The following is a 20725-nucleotide window of genomic DNA, read 5'->3' as shown; positions in this document are numbered from 1 at the left end:
GTGAGTCACGCATTTCATTCACTCAGGTTCCACCTTTGCAAATTTTTTTTTAATCTGTGAACTGCGTGTGCTTTTTATTTACCTAGAAATGACTCAAAGAGAGAGAGAAATTAGAGGTGTGTGGTGTAACATGACTTGCTGGTGAGTGGTCAATTTTGTCCGCTTTTCTGCTCCTGAGACCGATCTCCAGAGGGTGCCAAGGATAGCCAGGTTTCATTTATTTGTCCAAGTACAGGCATGATCAAAAGTGTTCTAAATAAGTCATGGTTTACAGCATAGATTATAGAATTTCCTCTGATTATTTGATTGGGTCACACGAATTTAAAGTTCAATTGAAACTTCACTTTCAAAGTTTCCTCTCCTTTTCTCTGAATATGCCAGAGCATGATGACAAGAGTATCACAGATTCCTAAAAATCCACCCAAACAAGCATATCTCAATACATTATGGTTTATTCACCTTAAGAAGAATCTAGAATACAGTATCAACAAGGATACTGGAACATGGTTTGGGATGGGAGACAGAGTTATGCCCAGTTGTGTTCTGGACCACTGATATAGATGATTCTCACTTCATTTTAGAGTTTCTATAATTGTAGCAATTATCTCTGAAAGATTTTTGTCCACACTGATTTGAATGAAATTTTCTGGAGCTGATGGGGGCTCCAAAGTATCAAACTGGGACTGCAATAACTCAGGGGACATAAAATGCCCTTTTCTTTTGAGTAAGCGTCCAGAGATGACCTCGAACGACCCAGTCAGATGGACCACAAGGAGCTTCACTTCAGCCAGCTTTTCTTCCTTTCCTGACTCATCACACTTCAGAGGTGCACCATCTTTTCCTTGTATTAAGATGTCTCTGTATACTTTCTTCAGAGCTGAACAGGCAAGAATTACAGGCTGTCCAGAGGCTACATCTCTGTTAAAAAAATAAAGTGTGTGGGGGGAAGATTAGCGCTAGAGTGAAGACATTTAAAATAATTGGTGTCAAGTCTAGGTTGAGGACTAGAGTCCCACTTCTCTGACAGTGGAAGGTGTTACAAATGGTGGCCAAGTATCAGGCAGTCCTGGCTTTGAGGTAAAGATCTTCCACTAGTGAGGCATCTTGGGTAACATATTTACCTCCCCGAGCATCAGTTCATCATCTGCTAAATGCAACTACTCAGAGTACCTGCCCATAGAACTGTAATGAGTAAGTTTATCAAGGTGCCCAGCACACAGGAAATGCTTGGTAAGTATTGGCTCTGCCCCTTGGATGTAGGATGTGACTGAGCCACCACTTGTAGACATGGGTGGCTGCCGGCAGGTACCTGTGCCCCGCACACAGCACAGCTCAGGCTCTCCTCTCAGGTATTCAGGGATTTGAATTTCACAACTGGCTTCTCTCCATTCCTACTCTACAGCATGCTGGGAGTCTGGGGAAGTTACCAGTGCAGAGCTAGAGAGAGCAGGAGAAAAGGGAGCATCAGCCCCTGTGTGGTCAAGGTGAGAAGGATGTGAGAAGTTTCCAGGGCAGTGCTAAGGAAAAAAAAAAAAACTGAGCCAGAAATAGAGTGACAAGGCACCAATAAGGGAAAACCAGTGTGGTTCAAGACCATACATGAGGGTGAGCCCCCTTTCCACTAAACCTACATGTACCAGCCAGAAGAGGCAGTCATCTTGGGGCCAGGAAGGAACTGTATAAAGAGGTGAAGGGTCAAAGCTGGCTTGGGTACTTAGAAATTTCAGTTCAGAACTGAGAATTCTGAAGGGGCCTGCCTTGATTCATGGCCGCTGTAGACTGGAGACCCAGTGGATGGAGTGTGTCATCAGCAACAAACCTATGTACCTGAGCCTTCTGGCTCTTCCCAAGGGCCATGAGTGAGAGCTTGTTTATTCTGAGCCTGGAAGTCTGATCTCTGTTCTCCTGAGGATCCTGCTTCCATCACAGGTCAGTATGTTAGATCTCTGACAAGTCTGTTTATGTTAGAGACCCAAGTGGGCAGGAGTTCTCAACTCCAAACCTTAAACCCCTAAGCCTATGCAAAGACAGGGCTGCCAGCCATGTCTGTACAGTCTAAAAAAAGTAAACTGATTTTTAATCACACGTATACTCTAATTTCATATGGCCCACATGATTTTAGATTTATAAAACATGACTTCATCTGAGACAGCAAGATTTAGAACCTATTCCCTGCCACTTCTTTATCTTCCATGTCCCAACCAGGATTCCCAGGGGTCTGGCCCACAGATGGGTTGGGGAGGACCTCGTTTGCTCAGAGGCATGCTACAGAGCTGAACAATTTGAGACTTCAATCCTGGTGGCCAGTTATCTGTTGACTTATGAATGACCCCAGATCTTCCTGGTTGTCAGAGTTTGAAGTGGGAGGCAATATAAGTGGTGGCTAAGGTATAGCTATACGTCATTATTATTTTTTTAGCACTTACTATATATATTAGGTACTGTTCTAAGTGCTACCCATGCTTCATCTCACTAATTCCTCACAACAGTCTGTGAGTAGGAACTATATTTATCCCCATTTTCAGATGAAGAAACAGGTTTATGGAAGCCAAGTGGCTGACCAAGATTCCCAGCTAGTAATTGTGGAGTTGTTTAGAAGGCTAACTCCAGAACCCAACTAAACTACACATCTGTGGCTGATTAAAACCATTGTTGGTTACTTGATAGAGGTGCATTTCATTTCTGGGATGCCATATCAGCAGTCAGTTGTGATTTCAAGACTGTATTTTTTCCCCTGTACTTTGTGATGGGTTTTCTTTACTCACTGGCTTACCTGGCGCCTGATTTTCTCTTACCTTTGTAAAATGTCATGCAAGTTGCAGAGCCATGGAATCCTGTCCTGAAATGAAGGCAGACACAAAGTGGCTTTTCCAGGTTTTGTTCGTTTTTACAGAAAGTTAATCATTTTCATCAATGTTAAGGTCCAGAGAGATCTTAGTGGTTTTGAGGAGTAGGCCATGCACAAGGCTGAGGGGTCAAGTCACTAGGCAGTTCAGCACAGAAGCATTTTCCTGGTCCAGGTGTCAGAGGCTCTTTTCATAATAATAAAAATTGCCCTAAAATACCAGTATGTAACTTCCACCATCTTTTTTTTTTTTTCTTTTTTTTTGTGGTACGCAGGCCCCTCACTGTTGTGGCCTCTCCCGTTGCGGAGCACAGGCTCTGGACTTGCAGGCTCAGCGGCCATGGCTCACGGGCCCAGCTGCTCTGCGGCACGTGGGATCCTCCCGGACCGGGGCACGAACCTGCGTCCCCTGCATCGGCAGGCGGACTCTCAACCACTGCGCCACCAGGGAAGCCCAACTTCCACCATCTTAATCTTCCCATTGTAAGTATATTTTCTCTGGTTCTGATACGTATATAAATCTTTTATTATACTGCATGATTCTTTAGGTGCCTCTGATCTCAAATGCAGAGAGGTATTCACAGAAACCCTATGTCAGCTGCTCTCTGGTCCTATTCTTCAAATCCTCCAAAAGCAAAGCTCTACTCAGATATAAGCAGTGTGAGAATTTTGTATTTCTCCAGAGAAGGCAGAGGAAGTTTACACAGGGCACCCTACAGTGTTTCACAAAGGAATCCTCCTAGGGTAAATACTGATTGGTCATAATGCATTTAAAGAAAAACATAATTTTTTATTATGGAAATTTTAAACACATTCAATGATTTTCAACTCACAGTCTGATTTTATATATGTTCCAGCCATATCCTTACCTGTGCCCTCATCCTTTATCATTTTGATGCATATTCAAGAAACATGATGTGTCTTTAGAAGTCCTTGCTCTTAAACATTTGATTACTACCATTTTATTTAGGATTTTTGCATTTATATAATTGAGATTGACCTGCATTTGTTTTCTTGTATAGTCCATGTTAAATTTTGGTATCAAGGTTATACTAGCCTCATAAAATAAGTAGGGCAGCTTTCCCTCTTTTTCTGTTCTTTGAAACAGCTTGTATACAATATATTATTGTTCTGAACTGAATGTTTTTATTTCCCCAAAATTCATATCCCCTAATGTAATGATATTTGGAGGTAATTAGGTTTAGATGAGGTCATGAGGGTGGGGTCCTCATGATGGGATTAGTGTCCTTTTGAGAAGAGACCAGTGAGCTAGTGTGTACTTTTTCTCTCCTTCCACTGCCCTCCCCCTCAATCACCCAGTGAGGATACAGTAAGAAGGCAGCCGTCTACAAGCCAGGAAGAGAAACTCCAGGCTCAGAATAAACAAGAACCTGACCATGCTGGCATCTTGCTCTTGGACCTTCACCCTCCAGAACTGTGAGAAATAAGTGTCTATTGTTTAAGCCACCCCGTCTATGATATTTTGTTACAGCAGCCTGAGCTAAAACTCATCTTAAAAACTCTGTGCCTGGGGCTTTTTTTGAGGAAAGATCTCTGATTACAGGTTCAATTTCTTGAATGAGCATTGTGTTATATTCAGATTCTTCTATTCTTGATTCAGTTTTGGTAACTGAAATACTTTAGAATCAGCAAGGTCACGTTTTCATTGGCGGTGGGGGGGGGAGTAGACTGTGTCCCTGAGCACTGTCTCTGCCATCAGATCACTGTCATCCAAGCCTGTTTTCCCACAGTAATTTATATTTTTCTATGAAAGTGTCCAATTTTATCTAAGTCTTAAAATTCACTGGTATCAGATTTTTCATGGCCTCTTTTCATTCCTAGTCTTAATTGTGCTTTTTTCCCCCCTTGATCAATCTTGCCAGAGATTTGTCTGTTTTTATCTTTTCAAACCATTAGTTTCACTCATCACCTATATGGCTTCTTTGTTTTATATTCCATTAATTTCAGCACTTATTTCTATATTTTTCTGCATTCTTCCTTTTTATTATTTTTTTTCTACTTAAACCCTTAGATCACCATTTTCATTTTTGTTATTTTTCCAAAAGTGCATTCAGAGGCTGTAAATTTCCTTCTAAGTAATCTTTCAGCTATATCCTGTAAGTTTTAGTTGATAGCACTTTTGTCATACATTTCCAAATATCTTATAATTTCCACTATGATTTTTAACTTATGAATTTATATGAATGTCAATTTTTATTTTTCAATTTTACTTATTTCTACAGTTTCCAACCATTTTATGATTTGTGAGAATTTTTATTATTGATTACTAATTCTTGTGCATTATGATAAAAAATGTGATTGATTGGTATGATATTGACTCTTTAGAATTTGTGGCAAATTGTGCCATAGAGCACTAGTACTATGTGGTCTAGTATATGGTCAATATTTATAAATGTTCCATATGTACTTGAAAAGAATGTTTATTTTTTATTCATGCTTTTCAATATATTTGTTGTTTAAATCTTCTATATCTTTACTAATTCTTCTTGTCTGTTTTGTGTATCTTTTGTCTGTTTTGATGTTTTCAAGAGACTTGTTTTAAATTCTCCCATAGATTAAGAATTGACAGTTTTCCCTTCTGTCTTTGTGTGTCTGAAAATGTCTTCTGCTCTTACTCTTACTCATTTTAAATAAGATTTCAGTTGGTAAAGAATTCTTGGTTGACAGTTATTTTCCCTCAGCAGTTTAAATACTTACTCCCTGTCTTTAGGGCTCTATTGTTGTTGAGAAGTATGTCTTGTTATATTGGGCAATCATTCAGAACATATATTTTCTCTTTGGTTGCTATAGGTAGAAAATAAACCTCTTTGTCCTTGATGTTTTGCAGTTTTACTATTTATCCTGTTCAGGACTCATTTTATATATTCAGTCTAAGGAAACTGTTAATATTATCTCTTTGAAAATTGCCTTTCCCCCACTTATTCTATTCTCCTTGGATTCCTTTTAGTTGTATGTGAAACATTTTATTATACCAGTCTCTTAATTTTTCTCGAATATTTTTCTAGTTATCTAGCTTTCTTATTCACTCTGGGTAATATCCTCTAGTCTGCCTTCTAATTCACTAGTTCTCTCTTCAGCTGTGTCTAGTTTATTGTTTAATCCATCTATTGATAATGAAACATTATCAATAAATTTTCTGTTTCTTTCATTTGATTCTTTTAAAAAAATTAAAGTATAGTTGATTTGCAATATTATATTATTTCACTTGATTCTGTCTATTTCTTGGAGTATGACTTATTCCATTTGTGCTTTTTTGCTGATTCTCTCTCACAGTGGTTCATTTACCTGTATCGTTTGTACTTTTTGACTGCAGGTGCATCTTCAGATTTTTTTTCCCTTGTAGGAGTGCTGAGTTTTGGAAACATTTCCATAGGTAGTTTTGCCAATTCCAGACTAGTATTACATTAATTTTTCAACTTGGTCTATGTCATATGAAGTGAATTGGGCGTAGGAAAGTCTCTAGTTTTCCACCTGTGGTCCAGGGGAGACAGCCAGATTCTTTGCTGCTTCTTGAATCTAGTGAGTGGAGATATTCGTAATCCTCACTCAAATAAAGTCTTCCTTTAAATACTTTATGCAAGTCCTCACACTTAGTTTCAGGTCCAGCTCCATGCATCATATAGGCCTCATCTCCCATCTCTACAGGGGCATCAGAATCTCAGTTCCCAGCCTCCTGGCTTACATGCATTTCCAAAACTTGGGGGAAGAGGTTATTTAGGTTTAATTAAATCTTGCCACTTTGATTCTGGCACCTGAGAATTTCTCATTTTGCTTCTGACCTTGGTTAAGCCCTTGGCTATGCCCCCCCCCACCCACAATCTTTTCCACCAGGAGCCTTTCAAGTTCTTCAGCTCTGGGTGAGCTCCTTTAGTTCCTGAATATCTCCTCTGGGCTCAGGCTTTCCCATTTCTTATTCAGAGTAACTACTCAGTAAGTGAAACGTTCATTCCACCAAGGCCTTCACTCTGTACTCAGCAAACTAAAGACCCTCCCGTTACTAGGACCCACCCTTTTCAGGAAGCAGAAGATTTTACACACACACACACACACTCTCTCACACACATGTATTTAATTTTTTCATATTAAATAAAATTTTTGAAAAGCATGTGTGCTAATATTGGGTTGAGGTTCCTGGAAGTTTTACTAGTGATAGAATTTTTTAAGACTTTACCTCTATGGGGACTTCCCTGATGGTGCAGTGGTTAAGAACCCGCCTGCCAATGCAGGGGACACAGGTTCGATCCCTGGTCCGGGAAGATTCCACATGCCGCAGAGCAACTAAGCCTGCGCGCCACAACTACTGAGCCTGCTCTCTAGAGCCTGTGAGCCACAACTACTGAGCCCACGTGCCACAACTACTGAAGCCTGCGTGCCTGGAGCCCGTGCTCACAATAAAGAGTAGCCCCCGCTTGCTGCAACTAGAGAAAGCCCGTGCGCAGCAATGAAGACCCAACGCAGCCAAAAATAATAATAATTAAAAAAAAAAAAAGACTTAACCTCTATGTACACACTAGTCGACCAGAGACCACTTAGAAGTACAAATGCAAGTTACAAAATCCACACAAGACACAGATCAAATGACAACTATCACCTAACTTACACAAATAATAAAACAGCTATTAATACATAATTCACAGAAATTATTACTCAAGTTACAACAGCTACTACAATATGCACACATTGTAGCTCAAATGTATTTAATGAATGAAACATTTGTTTATGTTAGCACTTGTCTGACTGTAGTCAGTAGAACCATTGTGGTTATTTCTAAACAAAGTAACAAGATAATGAGGCTTACCAGCTCCAGATTTGCAGACCACAAAGAACTCTGTGCTTTATGAGGAGACCTATGTGCTCTTGGAAAAGAGTGTATATGTTTAAGGTTTATTATTGGCAAGGTTTTCTAAGACATCATACTCAAAAACTAAATGTTCTGGAGAAGTCTATGAGGAGAAAAAAAGTTGTAGGAGCTATACTTATGGAACTTGAAATTGCCACTGTAACACATATTTTCTGGGCTTATGGCAGGGGTCCAGGAAGAAGAGTGTCAAGGATTATAGGTAGCGGGGATAATTAGATGGACTTACTGAGCTGTGCAGTATTTTATGATGGAAAATTGCCCATGGGAAAAGCTGCCAATTCAAGCACAGATTTGGGTTTCCCCTTTCCTTCATCCATTTACAAGCATTTGTTGTGTGCTTAGGGAGATCCAGACACTGCTCTGGGTGCTTTCTTTCAGTACTCTAGACATGATCACTCTAAGTTTAACTTCTAAGATTCCATTTGCACTCAACTTTCTAAATTCCTTTCTTTCCTGTACTCTCATTGTGAATAGCTAAGCTTTTCTATTATATTCATGAACTAACAGGAATGAAAAAGAGAACACTGTTAGTTATACAATGACCTTAAAAAAATTTTTTTAAAACCTCTTTGGCTATATTTTCCAAAACAGCTCCTCTAATAGAAGGCTGTAGCAGAGCAGGGTGACTGGGCCTTAAAGACTCATGAGTCAGCAGGATGAGCAGTTTCCTACCTAGGATCCAGTCCTACAAAGATACAGTGCCTTTCAGGCCTGCAGGAAGGGCAGCACAGGCCACTTACTTGGTAAAGTGGTATACTAATCATTAAGGGGACTAACTTCATTGTGTGTTTTACATGTAAATGGGGGCATCCCATTTCAAGCTGTAGAAATGATGTCAACTTTTAAAAAGGTAAGGAGTCTGCTTATAGCATATGGGGCCCACAGTGAGGTAACTTCCTAAGCACTTGGAAAAGGAGGAAAGAAGCTTGTTCTTTAAAGCTTTAATTTAAAGAGCAACACTTAATAGAAAGGAGCAGAGATGTATAAACTCATCTGAAGGAGTAAAAAGGACCCTCAGGCTAGCAGGACATCACTATGATCCAACTACATATTTTTACACACATAAAGGAAGCACGTCTGTCCCAGCAAGGCTTGGTGGGTGTGAAAGCCCAGGGCAGGAGCACTATGGAATTAAACAGCAGAGTACTGACCAGAGGACATGTCTGGCCATTGGACTGAGTTCTGGCCATAGGACTTTGAATATCATATTCTCATTAGCAAACATCTTCCTGTAAGGGGATGGCTGGTCTCACACCATTAGAAACTTCAGCCCTAACTCTCCTACTCTTTTGATTGCATGTTCACTGAGAAACCTGATTGTATGTTGGCTTCTGAAATCAGATCCATGTGAAGTGTTACAGGCCATGTGGCACTTAAATTTCTCCTTGTAAATTAATCAACTGGCATTCTGGGGTTTTTTTGTGTTTTTTTTTTTTGTGGTACGCGGGCTTCTCACTGCTGTGGCCTCTCCCGTTGCGAAGCACGGGCTCCAGATGCGCAGGCTCAGCGGCCATGGCTCACAGGCCCAGCCGCTCTGCGGCATGTGGGATCTTCCCGGACCGGGGCACGAACCCGTGTCCTCTGCATCGGCAGGTGGACTCTCAACCACTGCGCCACCAGGGAAGCCCCGGCATTCTGGTTTTATGTAGAAATCTTGTGAACCTGACTAGTGGGGTTCTCATATGAGACATGAATGCATGTTCAATGTGTTGACGGTATCAGGCATTGAGCTGACAAGACAGAGCCTGACTACCCTTGTCCTATCTGGGTAGGCAGACAGCCTTTTCCACAATACATCCCTTGTCACTGTACAAGTCTCTAGGTGAAACAAAATCCTGAGACTAGTGCCGTGGGCTGCTAACCCCCATTCAGCAAGAATGTTTGGTTTAGAAGAGGTAGTTGGAAGGTTCAGAGGGCCAAATGCTAATTCACATATTCAGTATTCACATGCCTACTTAGAGTTCAAGGAGCAATTATAATGATGCATTAGGACTGATTCACAGATGCAAACACAACAAACAAATGAGTTGTTCTTCTGCATGAGTAAAATGTTCCTAGTGGGTTTGGATGAACCAAGGAGAGGGGATAATTTGTTTAATTTCTAGTACTTTAGATATCTCTTCTTTCTTCACATTAGCAGAGGAGCAAACTTGTGTTCTGTTATTTTACTTAGATTGCACATTTCCTCCAGTCCATCGGCACAAATATCTCTTTGTACAGAGATCAATCTCTATTATTTTATGGCTTAGGAAACAAATACGTTATGGTGTTAAGTTGGGTATTGACTTCATTATTCATTACATTTTCTGCATGCCTAAAACGTTTCACAATAAAGACGGAACAAATTAAAAATAACGGAAAACATGTTTGGGTAATAAGCTTCCTATCCTATGTATAGGAAAATGGAACTTTACTTTGAATCCATACTTTTTTATTGCTTTAATAGTGCCTCAATATGTGCCTTCGTCAAGAATTAAGCATGTTGCATCACTTAGTCATAATAAAATTCCTCAGAAGCTCAACCATGAAAACTAATATTAACACATGGAAACATTGAACTATTTAAACAAAAATGGATGCTTTCAGACATTTGCCCAATCAGAATGTATGTTGGACCAGTTTATTCACTGCACCGGTAAGGTCTGGGTCCACCAGCCATAAAAACAATGAGAGAAGGTTGGAGATAAAACAGAAGCACTTTCAACTTTATTTTACAGAAGTTTCCAAGTATTGAGTCATAATTACACAATTGGGATCCTTCCTTGGAGGATCACATGGGGCCACAAGCAGAGAGTTTTTCCAAAGCAGCTCCAAAGGCTACCTAGACTCCATGTGGAAACCAGAATTCTCAGACCTGCTGTGTAAAGCCAGGTGTCACCTGCCTCAAATACCCTTCAAGGCCTAGGCCCCTACAATGGATGTGCTCACCGGGGGCTGTGCCTCTCTCCTGCTCTCACCCTCACCCTTGCTTTCACCCTTTCTTGCTCCACTTAATCAACCCTGATTCACTTCTTGTAGATTATTTTTGTGTGTGTGTAGTATCAGGGCCTTTAACACAGTAGAAAAAGTAGAGTCTTAGAGGTTGGAGAGATCCCCCTCACTCTGTGACTTGGCTCAAGTTACTTCTCTGTGCCTCCCTTTGTTCATCTGCAAAATGGGGGAATCATATATAATACATTGAGCTGCTTTGGGACTTAAACAGGAAAAGGAGTAGACTCCATTTTAAACATTACTTTTTGGCTGATTTAATAGCTGCAATAAACAGCATTCATTTCCAACTCTGAATTTTGAAAAGACCTTTAATAAATAAATTTAGTATGCAGTGGGCTCTAACTCCACTAACAATGAATACTTAATATGTGCAAAGCACCATATCGAGCACTGGGGATATAAATATGAACAGTGCAGTCCCTGTCCTCGAGGGGGTCACAGCCTGAGGATGGGTATTTATCAATTAAACTACCCACAGGACAGTAATGAGGGCTCCAAGAAATATAAGAAGGGCTATGATAAGACAAGGGGAGAGAGCAATTTTGATCAGGCCCTAGGAAGACTAAATCTTAAAGGGTAAAGAGGATTTTAATGGAAGCAGGGCCTGTCAAGCAGAGGGAAGGGCAAGACTTGGCATATTAAAGATGGTTTACCAAGACTCTTGTCTAAATGGATGAGGCAGGAGCTCAGCACTGGGAACAGGAGGTGTGGGAGTTGATAGGTGAGGAAGGTCAGCAGAAACTGTCAGGACTAGAGAATCAAGACCTTGAGTGACCTGCTAAGGAGTCTGCACTTTATTGTTAGGGTCTTAGGGAGGACTTGGACACATGAGCTCCAAATTTTGTGTTCATGTTTGTGAAAAAAGGGAATGATTGAGATCTCCTTTTCACAGATGCAGAAACTGGGGCAAAACAGAGGATATATTAAAGCAAATTCACTGAACTCTGTGTGTAAATAGTTACTACGGACAATATCGTAACTAAGGCAAGTCAAACACAAAAAGTCTTAGGGGAAAGAGAGGAGGAAACATAACCCAAATGAACATCCCTGCTTGCTGGATCTGATGTTCTAGGTCCCTTCATTCCTGATAGTCCTTACATGCAGGGATGGGCGGGGGGCAGTGTACCCTGAACCCCCAGCCCAGTGCTTAAGCACTTGGCCTATCTAGAGAAACAGTGTCTTCTGGAAGGGGATGATGGTTAAAGGGCAGGGCAGGAGCTCAGAGGAACAGATGGAAGATAAGTGTGTCCAGCATTGCTGGGGGAGGTGGAGAGAGGGCAAGGAAAGTAGGAGGGGAGGACAATGGGCGATGGACTGGTTTTATCTGGTGCAAAAGTGAACTTAAGCCCATAGAGGAAAGAATGCATGTAAAAATAATATATACCCCAAAAAGGATAGGGGGAAAACTCAAATTCAATTAGTAGGTATTTTTAGAAGATGAAACCAAGGGTGATGAAAATTCTGTGAAAGGATTTTTCGGCACTGGTTGAATTTTCTATACAGGATAATATTATATTTATAATCAGGGAAAAATTTTCAAAAAAACCTCTTTTAAATAGACTTTGAGGTTGAAGTCTGCTCAGGTGTCACACCATACGCTACCAGGACAGCATGAACCTGGCACATATGGGAGACTCACTGACTGGCAGCTTGGAAATTCTTTATTATCATCATCATCACGCTAACAATGTATTGCATCCTGGGTGGCGTATCTTTCTATACCAGCGCTGTCCAATAGAGCTTTTTGCCCTGAGGGAAATGTCCTCTATCTGTGCCACCTGGATTAGCAGCCACCAGCCACATGTGGCTGTTGAACACTTGAAATGTGGCAATGCAACCCAGGAACTGGAGTTTACATTTAATTTAATTGAAATAGACTTAAGGAGCCCTTGGTATATTCAACTCAGGTTCTTTCTTTTCACATCTCAGCCTTCTGAGCACAATACCCTCCCCAAACCCTCCTGAGACTCTTCCGCAAGGCCAACCGCTATGTCTGCCTCTAACACTCTAACTGATGTTCAGTACAGTATCTTTGGGGTGGGGGGCTGGTTGCCAGAGCAACCAGGAGGTCCTTGGTGCCAGCTCAGCTGTGACCCACACCTTCACTCTTAGACTCGCTGGGCTCTCATCAAAAATGTAAGCCATCTGCCATCTTACCTCTTTCTCTCTGCTTCTCTCTAAGGTCAGGCTAACTTGTACAGCTGCCTCTGAATATATTTAGTAACTTGTTGTGTTTCTTCCAGTAACTGATGACCTTTTCTTCTGTACAATAGATTCCTCTTCTGAATTCTCCTCCCCAGCCCCCCATCCATACTGCCCACTTAACAAGCCTCACGTGTGAACAAGAGGAAGGCTGCTTAAATGCCATTTTAAAATCTGTCCATTTGGGTTGCTTTACTTTGTTCCTTATTTTAATTTTCATTTGTACCTGCCAAGGAGAAAAATAAAATAACCCTAGAACAGTCACATTTTACACACTCCACAGAAATGGTTTCTGTTACATGTATGTATATATAGATAAGATATTAGCAACAGCAATAAGAAGTGGTATTTACTGAATGCTTCAGGCACTTCTCTGTGCACATTTTTCATATTATCTCATTTAATCCTCCCAAGAACTCAATGAAATAGGTCCTGTCACCATCCCTACTTCACAGGAGGAAAATGAGGCACAGAGAGACTAAGCCATCTGCCAAGTCACACAAGCTCAGTGGTGAGGCCAGGTTATCTATATTATGTTTATTATCTCTCATATAATATCATTATTTTGTTTACATTATTACTCTGTCTCCCTTTTTTGCTTCTCTCCTCCTGCCTTCTAAAGTCAGATGCTGTAAACTTGATTTTGATGGTTTAACGTTTGAACTATTACAAATCGAGGTGCACTCCCTGGGACAAAGAGAAACCCTCAGAGTGCTCTAGAATTAGACCTAACATGGGTTAATGACTCCAGTCCTTCACGGCAGGACAAAGAGAAGAAAGTGGGGCCCAACGGGGGTGAGCCAAGGTCATGAAAGTGAAAACACCAGTGTTGCTCTTTGGCCAGTTCCATACCATACCTGCCCTTTGGACACCCTTGGCACGTGGGCCCAGCTAGAGCCCCTGCTCTCAGCTGCTCTGTGGACTCAGCCCTACGCCCTGCCCTCAGTCTCTCCTGGGTTACAGCTAATCACGCCAGTGAATCCAGTTTGTGACTCTGGTTTGAGAGAGACCCTCTAGGAAAGGGCCTTATGACAGTGTATAAAGAAATGAGGTGCTAGTCATTCATTCTTACACTCATTCATTCATTCACTCACAAATCTGCCACAAATATTTTCTGACATGTACTGTGTGTCAGGCTCTGGGGATATATAATGGTTAACAGAAATGGCCATAGTGCCTGCCCTTTTGGAGGTAAAATCTAGTTGTAGAGATAAATAGTAATCAAATTCTCACACCATCAAATGCCATGTTGCAACTGGGACAAGGACGATAAGGGATACGGTGCCATGAGAGTTTATTATAGGAGGTTTTACCTAGAAGTCAGGGAGAGCTTCCCTGAAGAAGGAGCACAGGAGCTGAGATGTGAAGCATGAGCCGGGTAACTGAGAAGAGGGCAGGGAAGTGCATTATTCCTCACAGTGGGAACAACAGAGACAAAGGCCCTGCGGGGAGGAGCATGGTGGTAGAGCAACTGAAAGAGGCAGGGTGGCTCCAGTGGATACAAGGAGGGGACGCGTGGCTCCAGAGGGCCAGATCTGAGTGTGTGAAACCCACCGGAGCAATTTTGTTTTTCTCCTTGGTGATCATAAATAGTGATGAATGAAAAAAAGAGCTGCAGCAGCCCAGGGAGCGGGATTCGTGACGCGATATCAGAGCCCTCCCCACTCCTGCACCTGGGTGGGCGGGCGGGGGGGGTGTTCCTCAGGCTGCTGGTGGGGAAGCAGCCAGGGCTTTGCTAGGCAAAGATGCCAGGGCCTGGCGAGGTGGTAGGCTGATAAGTCCTGGGAAGAAAAGATGAACTTCCCCACATATGAGGCAGAGGGGAGCCTCTGCCCTCTCAGGGATTACATTCTGCAGATTAAAATCCCTCAACAAAGTGTTCCGGCAGATCCTGCCGAGCTGGGGCAGAGGGTGGCATCACTGCTGATGCCAGTTTAGAGTTTAGATGGGAGTTCAGGGCCAAAGCTAACATATGTGGTGGACCCGCTGTGCACCTGGCTTTTGGAGCACTGTACGTGAGTGCATGACTCAGAAACTCTACTACAACAAGCACTGCAGGAATCTTAACCTGGGTCACCCTGCATCACAGGACATCTGTGTTGGAAATAAAAACAGACAGCAAACCTTACCTGGTCATTCAGAGGTATCCCTTTTCCCATCTTCATCCGATTTTCCTCTGGGTGATAGTCATCTGCATCGTAGAATTTCCACCCTAGCTTTAAGAACAAAGTGAAAGAGGGTATGTGGCAGGTAGTGCGGCCCACGTGACAGCCACCGTGGGGTTACTAAACCTAACGGGCAGGTACAGAAGCAACCCTGCCACCCTCTTCTCCACCAGCAGCCCGAGGAAACCACCCCCCCCCCCAGGTGCAGGAGTGGGGAGGGCTCTGATGTCACGTCACGAATCCCGCTCCCTGGGCTGCTGCAGCTCTTCTTTTCATTCATCACTATTTATGATCACCAAGGAGAAAAACAAAATTGCTCCGGTGGGTTTCACAAGCTGCATGGAGGTGTCTGTGGTGAGTTTACAAACCACTCAGGCCAGAAGAAAAGGCAGGGAGGGGAAAGGGAGAGAAGCAAAGAGACAACATGATGGGACTAGCAACTGGGAGGCATTAGAACAGGTTACCTGGGATGCCAGCAGGGTGCCGACGGTGGATCTGTGGAGAGGACATAGATGTTACATGACTGCCTTTCCCAGCCTGCGCTGTGCCTCTTCCACCTGAGGAGCCCTGGGAAGCAGAGGGCTGCCCTACCGGTATTAATCACCGACAACTTATGATACTGAAACTGAGATAGATGCTCCTGACCCTGGAGTCTAGAGCATGGCTTTAGCTTTCTCCAGGAATTTAAATGAAATAATTATCCGGTCATCACCAGTTTTTCTCCCAAAAGCAATACATAAGATCTCATTAAACTCCTGAAATTTTTTCCTTAAGTTTTTGGTCCCTGTTTTGTAGATAATTATTTTTTTGAGAAAAAATATTGAATTATTAAAGTGATAAATTCTACTGAGGATATTGGAGGGAGAGGTCTGACAGGGAATTTAACCTCTAAGCACCCACACAAGGTTCAAGGAGCTCATAAAAGCATTAAAATATTGGGGCTTAAAAGGGGCACACTCTTCAAATAAAGGACATGGAGAATTACCAGCACTCATTATTAAGTCTGGGAGTTGAATGCTCTCTGTGCAATGCATCTGAGAATGATCTACCTGTTCGGACCCTAACAGGCTGCATGGTCAGTGAAGAGGGCTTGGGTCCTAGAAACTGAGGTCTGGCCACAGTCTCCATTCTGCCACTAAATGACCGTGTCCTCCTGTGTAAGTCACCTTGTCCTCTAAATCTGTTTTCTCACCTGTAAAACAAGGGAACTGAGCTACATTTATCCATTCACCTACTCATTTCACTCAGCCAATATCTACTGAGCACCTACTAGCTCCTAGGACATAATGCTTAGCCCACTGAGACTGGCCATCTTGAGGCTTACAGGCTAGCGCCGTGGGGTAGGGGTGGAGGCCTTCAGGCAATTAATTAGAAACAAAGTCCCTTCATGCTATCAGTTTCTGAAGTGTTACCCAAAATGCCAATCATTGAAGTATGAACTTCAGAAGTTTTTACTGTATCCTCCTACCATTTCACCATGCCCTCTTGCCTAAGTTTTACACACACTTTTACAATTATCTACTTGTTATTTTTGTTTAATTGGTTCACTTTTTTTTGTTGTTTATTTGTTGTTTTTTTGCGGTACGCAGGCCTCTCACTGTTGTGGCCTCTCCCGTTGCGGAGCACAGGCTCCGGACGCGCAGGCTCAGCGGCCATGGCTCACGGGCCCAGCCGCTCCGCGGCATGTGGGATCTTCCTAGACCGAGGAATGAACCTGTGTCCCCTGCATCGGCAGGCAGACTCTCAACCACTGCGCCACCAGGGAAGCCCCTAATTGGTTCACTCTTTAAAATTAAACAAATGTGTTAAACAAGGAAACTTTTTCCTTCCCTTATACAGGAAGCCACCCTCACTTGCCTTAAACAGGAGGCAACCAAAAAGATGTATACAGTGAAAACAAAACATTGTGATGAAATTCTAGCTGGATACTATTCCTTACCAAGGGTCCTCTCTCTTTTGTTAAGAAGGTATCAGGGAAGTTTTAAAAAGACACACTTGTACCAAACTGAGACCTGCTCCCAAAAGTAACCAAAGGATTGAGAGAACTGGAACCTCTCCCATTATGTTCACTCCTTTGGAGGCTGCATAGGGTGACATGTTGTAGCCTACTGGTGACTAAACCGTCCCAGCCGAACTCCAGGGCTGGTGAAATCAGCGCTGTGTACAACGGAAATCACACTTAAGATCAAGTTAGATTAGCCAGGAATGAACATGTCAGCCACCCGTCATAATTTAAAAGAAAAGCTAACTAGATTGGGGTGTAGACGGGCAGGAAGGAGACAGAAGAAAATGGAAAAACCACTCTACCACTCTAACCAAACTTCCTAACCAGAGGACAGCTGGACTGTTTGAATATGGACCAGGGACCCCCAGTAGAAATATGGCAAAGTGCTCGGCTCACAGGAGACTGGTCAGGGCCGAACATTACAAACCAGTTTGGGGCCCAAATGTCTTCTAGTGGGATGGTCTAAATCAGGATCAAGGAGACTTAAAAAGACAGTAGGCAGTAGGCTGGGGCACGGAATAATGAGAAAGGTATTCAAGAGGCCTGAGCTTGTTGCGACAGCAGGAAAAAGAAGGAAACACAGAAAGAAGCTGAGGGTGGCTTCACTAAGATTGTTAAAATATAAAGAAAGCTAACACCGCCACCCACTCAAATGGCTCCATTCATTCATTCATCAAGTCAATACATATTTATTAAGCACGTACTATGTGCCAGGCATTGTTCTAGACACATATGTCAATAAACAAAAAGGAAAAAGATCCCTTACCTTCAGGTAGGGGAAGGAAAGGCAATAAACATAATAAATTTATTATTTGACATTACTTTAACTGTGTTTTAAATGGGATCTTTCTGGTTTGAGACTATTGTTTTCTTAAGGTATTACCCCACTGCTCCAAATGTTATGGAGTATATTTAAAAATCCTGCAGGGCCCTAAGAGGGGCTCACAAAAGTCACCAAAGAGCTCACTGTTGCTACATCCAATGATCAATGTAATCAATTCTCAGGCATTTTATCACTCAGTCCATCGACAACAGTTGACATTGACCTAACCATTAGAGGGCCCAGGGCTCAGTCCTTGGCCAGCTTATCCACACTCACTCCCTTGGTGTTCTGAATATATACGTCTTTAAACATATCCACACACTGATGAGTCCTACATTTTCACCTAAAGTCCCTCTCTCCTGAACTCGACTTGGATATCTGATTGCCCACTTGACAGATCCACTTAGATGACCGATAGGCATGTCCAGCTCACCACATCCCACACTGAGCTCCTGAAATTTTCTGAATCAGGAGCTGCCCATGCGGTCCAGTGTATTTTAAAGACTCTTTCTTTCTCCAGGTAGGTAGGTTTAGTTTCCAAAACTTATTGTGGCATTTTTAGCCTCAAAGACAGGGAATCTTGCAGTATATACGGTAATGTCAAATGATAAGTTTATTATTAACTCCAAACCTGCTCTGCCTATTGCTTCCCCACCAGTCAACAGAAACTCTTTTCTTCCAGTTACCCAGGCCAAAAATCTTGACATCATTCATGACTCTTCTCTCCTTCATCTCCCACATCCAGTCCATCAACACATCTTTTTGGCTCTACTTTCAAAATATTCCAGCATATGACCACTTCTCTTCACCTGTATTGTTTTTCTGACCTCATCTCCCAATCACTCTGCCACAATGGCCTCCCTGCTAGTCCACAAGAAAGTCAAGCCTCAGGGCCTTTGCACTTGCCATTCCCTCTGCCCATATGCCCTTTCCTGGCTATCCATGGGCTTATTTCCTCTCTTCTTGTAGGTCTTTCTCCAACACCACTTCCTCAGAGGAGCCCTCCCTCATCCTCCTGCCTGGCTCTTTGTTCCACTTACCTTCCTTTATTTTCCCCTAGAGCACCTACTGCTGCCTGGTGCACTGCACAAGTATTTATTCCCTTACTGCCTCCCTCCCTTACTAGGATGTAAACTCTTTGAGGGCAGGGATGTATCTGTCTTGCTCACTACATGTCAGTGACGTTGAGGAAGGATTGAGCTCAATAAACATTTACTGAATGCATGAATATCATAACCATATGACATATGGTACAGTCTCCCCTCATCTGATCCAAGGCTTGGGTCGGGGGGCAGCACATGAACTGCCCAAGCTCACAATCAGACAGCAGTAGAACCAAGACCTAGGGCTCTGGACTTTCACTACATCACACCAGAGCAGCAGTTTTTCATTCTCTGAGTTCTTCAGTCATACACAGTGAGGGACTTTCTGGCTCTGTGTTTTATTTTAAATTTCAGTGCAAGATTCCCTGTCTTTGAGGCTAAAAATGCCACAATAATTTTTGGCAGCTAAACCTACCTACCTGGAGAAAGAAAGAGTCTTTAAAATACACTGGACCGCATGGGCAGTTCCTGATTCAGATCATTCTAGAAGGGACTGGATAAGCCTTTGGAGGTTGTGATATTTTAGTTGTCTTTTGCTGCCTCTGGTGGAATGCTGCCGTAGCTGCCTTTTCTGATAATAAAGGGCATTGCCAGACTTTGGTCTAAACAGGAAGCCAAAGGCTTCCTCAGCCCCCAAGTTGGCCAGACTGGGCTGGGCAGAGGTTTTGTGGTATGCAGTGCGCCTCCCTGCTTACAAACCTTCTTAACACCGAATCCTTACAGTTGAAGGGGGAACACAGTAAATAGGAAGGTTAAATTCACGTTCCAAAATCTAATCAGAAAAGTCCAGGGCCCGGCAGGAGGGAGCTGGCGCGGTGTCCAGCTTGACAAAAGTCTGTAGGAGCCTGGGACGAGGCTTGGCCCTGCTCTGTGGGCCTTGCTCCCTTGCACGCTGGGCCCACACGAGGCCCCCAAACATGGGCACCTGTGATGGCCCGGGCCGCTCCAGGTGGCGCGGGGAAGTCGTTACTCTATTCGCGCCTCTGCAGGCGCCTCTTCACAAGGCGCTTTCGCTAAAGCCTCTGCCTAAATTTACAGACGGAGAGCCCGAGTCTGGGGTATGGCCCCGGGCCGGGTGCCCCCGAGGCGAGCAGGTTGGCAAGTGGGGAGAGGGAGCAGGTGCCCTGGGCCTCAGTTCCCTCACCAGCAAAGGGAAAGGACGCTCCCGTCGCCGCGGGCCCGGAACGCCGGCGGATCTGGCCTCCGCCGCCCCGCGCCGCCCCCCCACTGCGCCCCCAGCGCCCCCAGCGCCCCGGCCCTCCCGGACCTACTTCCCCGAGCCGCTCACGCCCATCACCAGCAGCGCATTGGGCGCCGCCATCGCCCGGAGTCCCTTCGCCTTCTGGGGCCGGTCTGCTCCGCCTTCCCAGCCACGGGGGGCGGAGCCGCCCGCGACCCAGCCCAGCCCAGGCGGACCCCACCCCAAAGCCCCCACCAAGACCCCGCCCCAACAGTGCCCCACCCCTCATCCGGTCCCCAGCTACCCGCCACCTACGCCGACACACCTTCCCCTCCCTCTCGCGCCCCTTCCCCGACGAGACCCGTCCCACGCCAAGACTCCGCCCCCATGCGCTCCGCCCCAGCCGCCCCGCCCCCACAGCGCCGGGCGAGACCCGCGCGCCCGGCGAGACGCGCGCACCCGGCGGCCCACCGCTTCCCTTTCCCCCCAATTCCACCCAGTTCTCGCTGCGCCCTCCGCGCCCGTTTCC

General features: G+C 43.9%; 1 protein-coding gene across 8 annotated transcripts; it reads right to left on the bottom strand.

Moving 5' to 3' along the window:
- Positions 1-178: 178 nt before the first annotated feature.
- IDNK (IDNK gluconokinase) lies at positions 179-20374 on the bottom strand. 8 transcript variants are annotated; one of them, XM_070045761.1, is made up of 6 exons: positions 20284-20299; positions 15550-15580; positions 15050-15136; positions 7665-7722; positions 2796-2839; positions 179-918 (listed from the first exon to the last, which is right to left on the bottom strand). In XM_070045761.1, exons 3-6 carry the CDS (start codon positions 15055-15057, stop codon positions 573-575), a joined length of 456 nt encoding a protein of 151 aa, XP_069901862.1. In that variant the 5' UTR covers positions 15058-15136; positions 15550-15580; positions 20284-20299; the 3' UTR covers positions 179-572. The 8 variants fall into 8 exon arrangements, with proteins under 8 accessions (XP_069901862.1, XP_060157059.1, XP_069901861.1 ...); XM_060301076.2 differs by lacking the exon at positions 15550-15580 and having other exon boundaries at positions 20288-20346; XM_030832788.3 differs by lacking the exon at positions 7665-7722 and having other exon boundaries at positions 182-918; positions 15050-15132; positions 20288-20355.
- Positions 20375-20725: the final 351 nt, after the last annotated feature.

Source organism: Globicephala melas, chromosome 6, assembly GCF_963455315.2.
Source record: "Globicephala melas chromosome 6, mGloMel1.2, whole genome shotgun sequence".
Taxonomy (NCBI): Eukaryota; Metazoa; Chordata; class Mammalia; order Artiodactyla; family Delphinidae; genus Globicephala; species Globicephala melas.
The sequence above is the reverse complement of the archived record's forward strand: the minus strand, read 5'-3'. Positions and strand labels throughout refer to the sequence as shown.

Excerpts from the sequence above, each read along its gene's own strand:
- IDNK (XM_030832783.3), bottom strand. The coding sequence starts at position 20,337 with ATGGCGGCGCCCAATGCGCTGCTGGTGATGGGCGTGAGCGGCTCGGGG. Across the intron at positions 15,581-20,287 it reads GGCGTGAGCGGCTCGGGGAA|ATCCACCGTCGGCACCCTGC; the intron begins GTAGGTCCGGGA and ends TCCTCTCCACAG. Across the intron at positions 15,137-15,549 it reads GCACCCTGCTGGCATCCCAG|CTAGGGTGGAAATTCTACGA; the intron begins GTAACCTGTTCT and ends TTGTTCTTAAAG.